Raw genomic sequence first — 9,105 nt, 5'->3', positions numbered from 1 at the left:
TATTTCTCCTGTGGCCTACCAGGGAGGCTGTTTTTGCAGTGCGTTGTTTATGTTCTTTGCTGCTTTTTGAACTCATCTTACATAAGGCTGCAGATTTCAGTTTGGACAGTGAGTTTTTTCGGTTCGAGGTCCACGCCAGCAAGCACACAGAGATTAGGGGACAGAAACCTTTGCTCAGTCCAAAAACAGTAAACGTGTGTTAAGAAAAACAAGAGATTATTTTTAAGTTCAATAACTTCAGCCACCGACAACAAACCCGACGATGGTGCAGAAATTCAATCCAACGGCTAAATGCTTTACTTCAAATCACATGTTAATCACATATTTCAGTAGTGAAATATTTCATAAAGTGGCAAACTCGCAATATTGCGGATCAAAAAACAACGATATACAGAGAGAGCAGAGCAGTTTGACTGAAATAAGGACAACTTGATTCTTTAAAATTTTACGTCAAACAATAACATATAAAGGGCCTTCAATTCTGGGGTAAACTCCTGACTGGCCATGCACTGCAATTAGGCTACATACAGTACATGAGCATACAAAAGAAATACTATCAGTGCAGGATGGAAACCGTGTATGACTGCTAGAGGCAGGCAGGATTTGTATTGGTTTGGTCCTTATGTAAGCCATGCACTTTGGTCCTCCTAAGTCACCGAACCTCTTCTCTGATGTTCCTGGAAGAGTGAAAGAGGGCATTATAAGAGAGAAACTTTAGGCTGGCAAGGCTGGCTTTTCATTCCCCCCAACAGCTTCACCTCCCCTCTACTTTTCAATGGCCACTGAAAGTGGATTTTTTTTTGTGCCATTTTCGAAGGGGAAACCTGACCTGTGCGGCTACGCATGTCGAATACGAAATTCTCCTCAAAAGCAATGAGTCGCCACGCGGTTGCTAGATGCCAGGATCTTCTGCTTATTGACCGGCGAATGGTCAGTAATGGGGTTAAACAGCTATCGTGGTGAGCGGGTGGTGCATGCTCTCCTGGTCAGGTGCCAAGTGAGATAGAAAGAGAGAGAGAGAGAGAGAGACACAGAGAGAGACAGAGAGCCCTGAGGTCTGACCAGAAAGCTGGAGAGAGCTGGAACCTGGTCTATCACTATTTCTAACACAGGGCCGCTACCAGACTACCGGGGGAGTTTCCCCCTCTTTCTTTTTCAAGCACGGCTTCCAACGACTTCCAAACCTCCTGCTCAAACAGAAGCCAACAGAGGCAGCACACTGGGGAGCCCCAGCCCACAGAATGCAGACGCACACTGCTGTGTTGGTGCCTGTGCTTGAGGTACAGTCATCGTCTCCGTGGACAAGGCCGTGCTTGCTTGTATATCAGTGCCCTGATTATACCGTACTCAAATCTTCTCACACAGACACCATTAACCACTCTGGCTGGTTCCTTATTGACACCTGGAGGTAGCAGTTCATGAGGCATCCACGTCATTTACCGATCTGTGCAATAACACATGTGACATCTGTGTAAGTGTTAAGAGAAATCTCTCATTGATAGATCATAGCGTTATATGTGAGAAAGGTCTCGGGTCTTCTTGCATCATCAGAACAGTTAGCCTAATCCTCCAGTTTTTAACAGAACCTTCAAACATACAGTGTTAGGCAGCAATGATCGTCCACAATGCAGATGGCAGAAGGGCAATATGGATAACAAGAACAATTTAACCACACACTGCATATACAATGCGAGCCATAGGACCATACACAAGCATATCTTGAGCGGACCTAAAGATATGCCTAGTGCAAATCAGTGCTTTTTTCCGTAACTGTACGGAATGCCGGAAACAGTTTATGATGCATCTGTAATGTAAATGTAATGGGCTTTCGAATCATAACACCAAACCCACTGCAGGATTCTGATGCTTTGGCAATGCAAACGCAGCCTTCTGTGTGTCTACATACATTGTGCAAAGATCAATAGGGTAGGTGGTGGACTGTTCCACTGTCTTCTTGCTGGACAGGGTGGTTAGTTAGTAAGGAGGATAGGGTGGGGGTGCCACTCTTTCAGGTAAGCTGGCTTTCTTCCCAGTATGGTCTTTCCAATTCATTGTCCTGCCCATTTATTAAGGCCCGTGTTGTAGACCAGAGGATATTATCTTTAAATGTGTTGACAATCTGATTAACGGCAGCTGATACCTGTTTCTGTGTCCCCATTTTCACTGAGAAAGTTTTACCGAGATTTCATCCACGAGTGAGCCAGCATTGGTGTCTCCAGCTAATTATCTAAGTGACCCAGGGTAATTGAAACAGAAAACCTGAACACATCAGCCCTCCAGGAATAGAACTGACCGGCTCTGCTCTACATCTATGTTGTGAAAATGTAGCCAATAGGATGAATGTGATACGTGGCCTAGGCCTAAATCAATGATCAAAGCATCTTGAAATGTCAACTTAACAGGGACTAGGTTACAGGAAATAGCTCTGTCTCTCTCTCAGTGCCGCATGATCTGTGAGATTCGGCACCGTAGTCCCATTTAGAAGAACGGTAAGGGGATCCATTCCATCAATGCTCACATGGACTGCACTTCAAAGCACCATACAACAAATGCGTTCACCGCAGTCTGCACAACTTTACGCTGGTCAACTGTGACCTACATGACGGGCCACAACCATGACCCATTAAAAGCCTACACGTGACAGTTTCATAGGTTCAAATCTTTGCCTGCTATTGGCACCTTGTTTTATCAAGAAAGGGTCTGGAATGCTGAACAATCCTCTCAGATGTTCAGACATTTCGGACAGTATGCAAAAATACAGCCCTCGCTTTAAAAACTACGCTATTTTAAAAACTATTCCATTAAAAAATAAACACTGTAAAACATTTGCAAGCCATCTGACTCGCCAATGCAAGAAGAAATTCTTTACTGACTGTCAAATTGTGCTCAGAGCCTTAACTTGCTCAAATGGAAATAAGAGGGAACTGTGTCTTAACTGGCTCATACAGAAAGAAGAGGGAGCTCAGTGTCTTAACTGGCTTATACAGAAATAAGAGGGAACTCAGTGTCTTAACTGGCTCATATAGAAATCAGAGGGAGCTCAGTGTCTTACCTGGCTCATACAGAAATAAGAGGGAGCTCAGTGTCTTAACTGGCTCATACAGAAATAAGAGGGAGCTCAGTGTCTTAACTGGCTCATACAGAAAGAAGAGGGAGCTCAGTGTCTTAACTGGCTCATACAGAAAGAAGAGGGAGCTCAGTGTCTTAACTGGCTCATATAGAAATAAGAGGGAGCTCAGTGTCTTAACTGGCTCATACAGAAATAAGAGGGAGCTCAGTGTCTTAACTGGCTCATATAGAAATCAGAGGGAGCTCAGTGTCTTACCTGGCTCATACAGAAATAAGAGGGAGCTCAGTGTCTTAACTGGCTGATACAGAAAGAAGAGGGAGCTCAGTGTCTTAACTGGCTCATATAGAAATAAGAGGGAGCTCAGTGTCTTAACTGGCTCATACAGAAATAAGAGGGAGCTCAGTGTCTTAACTGGCTCATACAGAAATAAGAGGGAGCTCAGTGTCTTAACTGGCTCATATAGAAATCAGAGGGAGCTCAGTGTCTTACCTGGCTCATACAGAAATAAGAGGGAGCTCAGTGTCTTAACTGGCTCATACAGAAATAAGAGGGAGCTCAGTGTCTTAACTGGTTCATACAGAAATAAGAGGGAGCTCAGTGTCTTAACTGGCTCATACAGAAATAAGAGGGAGCTCAGTGTCTTAACTGGCTCATACAGAAATAAGAGGAGCCCCATCACATGGAACTCAGTCTTAACAATTTTGCAGAAGGAGCTTAGAATCTTTGTCTCATGTGGAAATAGGAGGGGGCTCAAGAGTCTCACCTGACTCATAGACATAAGAGGGAACTCAGAATCTTAACAGTCTCATAAAAATATGAGAGAACTCAGAATCTTAACAGGCTCAAATAGAAATATGAGGGAGCTCAGTTGTAACTTGCTTATATGTAAATCAGAAGGAGCTAAGAGTCTAGTCTTAACTGTCTCATAGAAAGAAGAGGGAGCTCAGTCCTAACTGCCTCATAGAGGGAGCTTAGAGTCTTTGTCTCATAAGGCAATAGGAAGGGGCTTAGAGGCTTAACTTACTCAGAGTTTTAAGTGTCTCATAAAAATAAGAGAGAGCTCAGTCTTAACTGCTTCACAGAAATAAGAAGTAACTAAGAGTCTTAACTGTCTCATACAGCCTACATAAGAAGGAGCTCCGAGTCTTAACTGTCTCATAGAAATAAGACGGAGCTCAGAGTCTTAACTGCCTCACTGAAATGAGGGAACTCAGAGTCTTAACTGTCTCATAAAAATAATTGGGAACGCAGAGTCTTAGGTGTCATACGTTAATTAGAGGAATTCTGTTTTATTGCCTCACATCAGAGGTATGGGAGGGCCTGGGGAAAAAAATGTGCATCAGAGTCCACGATTAAAATGTCCAATAAATCCAAACTCACTCTAATGCCCTTCATAATCATTAACAGCATTTTTGGACAAATCCACACACGTCGAGTCAGCTGAAAGTATAAAGCGACGGCACAACAAGCATCAATGTCCAGGCCACCGCGTGCGGTCAGTCCGAGCGCTCGGCGTCCCGCGGGTAGCGGGCGAGGCGGGCTCCACACGGCGAGGCGGCGCAGCACGACCCCTTTTTTTTTACGTAACAGGGCGCCCTTTCCGCCGCGCTGCCCCCAGAGCCGCGCGCCCCGCCTTCCGTATCGAGGAGCCAAGCGCCCGTCGGACCGTGGAGCCGAGAGTCTGCAGTCGAAGGACGCTCACAGCCGCACCTCTCCACTTTCGACTCCCGGTTTCCTCGAAGGTCGACGGATCGCACCGGCGGCGTGGTGCGGTCTGAGCCGGATTACCGGAGCTCTTCGCTCGCCCCCGCCCCCCCCCCCCCTTATCTGCACTCCGCTGCGCTTTTCAATTAATCGTCTTAATCCGCCAAAACATCGCTTTTCCCTCGGGAGACGGAGAACTGCGGGATGAGACGATGGTGGCAGCAGAGCCTGGGTGGGATTTACGACTCGCTCGGTCATCGGCGGAGGGACATGGCTAGCGTGCTGTTGTCCAAGAGGGGGGGAAAAAAAACCTGTGTGGTGCGCAGAGGTCTCGCTGTTAATTTAGGGCAAGTCCTTCCGCTGGGCTCCGATCGGGCAAGCAGTAAAACTAAGTCAGCTGGTCATCGAGCGACTGGCTTTTCTTGTTCGGTGGGTGATTAATCGTTGAGGAGCATGGCTAATTAAAGCAACTCTCATTATACGACATTCTTTAGAGGGAAGTCTGCCCATCCAGAGAGATGGGAGATCCAGAGAGCAGCCCTCTACAACCTCCTCCCCATGTCGGTTCCATACATCTTTCCAGGAGCAAAAATCGATTCAACTCTTGCTCTTTCACCCTCTCTTTGTGTACAATAGCGTCAATGGCACTAAAAACAATAAGACAATACATTTTTTCAAACAATACACAGACTTGAGTATGAGGCAAGGTCTAAATATGTGTATTTTGTTTTCCTTTGTTCAAGGTCACAAACCCATTTGTACCACTGGGTCAAGCCATCCTCAAACTCAAAAAGAAATAGGGGAAATATAGGAAGACAAAAATTTAAATGTACCCTTACTGCAGCACTTTACTCTAACAGAAGTTGGAATTACATAGTTAACCATTCATATATGAAATGTACAAAAATATGTAGGCCTAGGTAGAGTGCAGTGGTGAACAGGGTGGTTCCACAAAGAAACCACTTTAGACCAAGGGAATTTGGTTATTTGGTAAATCAAGGCAATTCAGCTTTGACTGTGCACTGTCTGACACCATTAAAGGCATGTGACTTCTGTCAAAAGGAGGTGAGATCACCGTTCATGTGAGCAAGGGTTCACCATACAAGCTGTTAAAGGTTCTGTGCTCCCTTAAGGAACTGGATGAGAAACTATGAAATACATTTATTCATGACGCACTTGCAGTACTACAGCCTTGATATGGTTAATTTGTAATACTGAGATATGATAGTTTAAAACAAAGCTGTTAACTTACACTTTAGCAAATACTGTGCCTGTTTCACTTCAGTATTACTATTGTTTGTCACATTGAAACTGCGGTAATGGATTTGCCAAGGGTCGCTGCCCACAGGAGAAAGCCTTTGCAATTGCTTTGACAGTTTCAATACCTCTTCTGGGATTCTCCACTGAGTGTTTCAATAGAGATGACCCTGAAGCTTCACACCAGCCGTCAATGTTTTTCCGTAATTTTACAGAGTGCCCCTTCCTTTTGCAGAACCGTTGTGAGCATTAATTCTGAACTGTTCCGACATTTTGCCTCACACCAACCAAACGTGAAGAGTCGCAAAACCTTGCCAGACTGGTTTGTTCAGGCGGTTTATCCCCAAATTCTCACAGTCTCATAACTGAACTGACAGTTCAACATATATTTATCACATTATTTTATTCCTGGCTGACTGGAGGAAATGGCCTGTCATAATTCAGGCTATATTTGCAGATATCTGCAGCTCCTTCGGGCGCTTGATATAACAGCTAGCTTTAATAAATCCAAATATTAAAATGAGGTTCAGGTCAAGCGAGATTGCTTTTTAATGCTTATCTGTATCCAGGGACATAATCACTGGGATCGAATGGAGGATGACGTATTTGCTTTCAAATCAGCGAATTCATCTGGGTACGTCTTACTAGTAACAAGAAGAACATTACCAATAGCCACAGGTCTACTAGCACGCAGAGAATGACAGGTGGGTGGACTAAGCGAGATAACTGTCAGACGCAAGGCAACCGTTCTGAAGATCTGAGGACGGACTCACAGATGATGAAATTGTCGGAAAGGCAAATACGGATTTTAAAAAACAACAGAAGCAGAAAAGACACCATTATGTGAAACCAAGCAATATTCCCCTGTTCCCTGGTCATTGTGCACTCTCGACCATGCATTCAGTGTCCGAGGGAACAGCCCCTCTGTTGCCGTGCACAGAATTCCAATATAGCTGTTGTTGTTCGTTACCAAGCGCGGAGGGGGTGTGTGCGTGCGCCAAGCTACATTCGACTTTCTGTCCCACCTCTCTTTAAGCAGCTGGCTAGTTAGCGAGTTCTGGTTCAACGTAAAAAAAAAACCTATTCTGATCACCGAAGTGCAATCGTACTGAGGAAAATAAACGGCACTAGTTGCTGTTTGTCAATCAAACCGCACTAGCTAGATGGCTTGCAAGCCATTGTCCGTCATCACTGCAGTCCAAAACATCTGACAAAACACACCTAGTTAGCAATCTAGCGAGTCACACAACCGAACACTAAGCGCTAGCTAGTGTGCTAGCTTGCAACAACATTCGGACGCGATTCTACGCAGTTAGGTAAAGCACAACCTTGTGAAAAGGTGATTCCACTCGTTTTTCGAGTAAATTTTGCCGTCGTTTTAGCAAATATAGAGGCGGATTTTCAAATAGTGAGTTCAGTACAGCCAGCGAGCTATCTTAGGGCGCTACAAATTTTCTATTTCTATACTTGTATAGTACCGACCGCTTCAGAGAAACCAACGTCCCAGCTGTTTATAAACAGCCTTGCATCGAGTTATCGGTCGTTGACAAACAAAATGACAAATCTGCACAAATGTCACCACCGATTACAATTTCTATCGCAGTACAGATAAATGCAAAATCCTAAAATTTCGTACCTTCCAAGAGTCGAGAGATGATGCTGTCAACATTCAGTTCGCCTTCCGCCATTTTCTTCTGAAGTCTGAAGGAGAATCGCCGTTCTCCCGATCACCACCAGAGGGAGTGCGTGCAGAGAAAAGTCATACCAAAGGCCTCTGATGCTAACAATGCCAACAGCTTGCCTAGTAAGAATACAGTGCGATACCGAATGTTAATTTTAGGTTCATTACTTTTTTTTTTAGCTAACGACCTTCCAGATACGTCCTGTTTTCGTATCTGAATGTCTATGCCACTGCTTTAAAGTTCTGTATAATTAAAGACAAATGTACAATCAAATACATCAGTCTTCTGTTATTTCTTCTGTTATGCAGTGGTATTCAAACACGGTCCTCGGGACCCACTGTGTAGGCTATGCTGGTTTTCGTTCCAACCACAATTGCAATCCCGGAATTTTACCTAGCAGTTAATTTTCTTTCATTGGGTGCTTTTCATATTGAGAGGGATTGTTTCCATATTAAGCCACATTATGTCAGAAAGCATGCCATGAAGAATAAAATTCCAATGGTCACATTATTCTTGTTGTGCTATACTGCAAACAAAATTATTTAACTGATCAAGTTAAAGACAGGTGAATCAATAGGGTCCTAATTGGTAAAGGTGTGGACACCTGGCCACTAGAATGAACCGGTAGATAATGAAGAATTCAAAGACAATGATAATAGATTTACTAAAATGTTTCCAACAACCAAATTCCCCTCAGTCCTAAATTTGATCAGTTAAAAATTTTGTTACTTCTTTTTTTATATAGTTGTTTTCAATATAGCACCATGTGAACATGGGACTTTTATCTTAATAGCACACATAGCTATTTCTGTCATAATGTGGCTAAAGAGGGTAAATAATCCCTCTAAACATGAAAAGCACCTAATTATGAAAAAATAACAGTTTGTTAACTTTTGAGATCGCAATTTTGGTTGGAATGAAACCCAGTATACACAGAGGGTCCCCTATGGGACCGAGTTTGAACACCACTGAATAAATGAATGACCTCAAATGACTCATCCCTGGTTTATAAATTATTAGCGAGAAGTCACAAAATCTCCTCACACACCTGCTACTCCCCCTTTCATTGAGTCTTAATCCCATTGTATCCTCTAGTTTCTATTGTACTCTCGACTTGAATATGGCTCTAGTTTCTTTCCATCTGTACCTTTACACCCTAGCACGCCATCAGACTTATTACTGGTGCCACATGCTGTTTGTTATGAGATACACATGCTTTCTAATATCATTCAACAGGTCATTTTCTGCTCAATGTATAGGTCAGTAATAATTGGTAGCTTGAATTACAAAGGGCCCAGTATTTGAAAACATTGTTTTTGGATAAGATTTCAGTAATCAGGTAGGATTAAATCTCAAAAATTGGTATTTCAAAACGAGAAGCTGTGATCCTGA

At 43.6% G+C, this 9,105-nt stretch overlaps 1 protein-coding gene across 1 annotated transcript in view; it reads right to left on the bottom strand.

Moving 5' to 3' along the window:
- ppp1cb (protein phosphatase 1, catalytic subunit, beta isozyme) overlaps positions 1-7,797 on the bottom strand; it is a 17,356-nt gene extending 9,559 nt beyond the window's left edge. Inside the window, exon 1 of the mRNA XM_035420307.1 lies at positions 7,668-7,797. Within this exon, the coding sequence (XP_035276198.1) occupies positions 7,668-7,719 (52 nt within the window). The 5' untranslated portion in view covers positions 7,720-7,797. The remainder of the gene's footprint in view (positions 1-7,667) is intronic.
- Positions 7,798-9,105: the final 1,308 nt, after the last annotated feature.

Source organism: Anguilla anguilla, chromosome 6, assembly GCF_013347855.1.
Source record: "Anguilla anguilla isolate fAngAng1 chromosome 6, fAngAng1.pri, whole genome shotgun sequence".
Lineage (NCBI taxonomy): Eukaryota > Metazoa > Chordata > Actinopteri > Anguilliformes > Anguillidae > Anguilla > Anguilla anguilla.
This window is presented reverse-complemented; position numbering and strand designations above follow the sequence as displayed.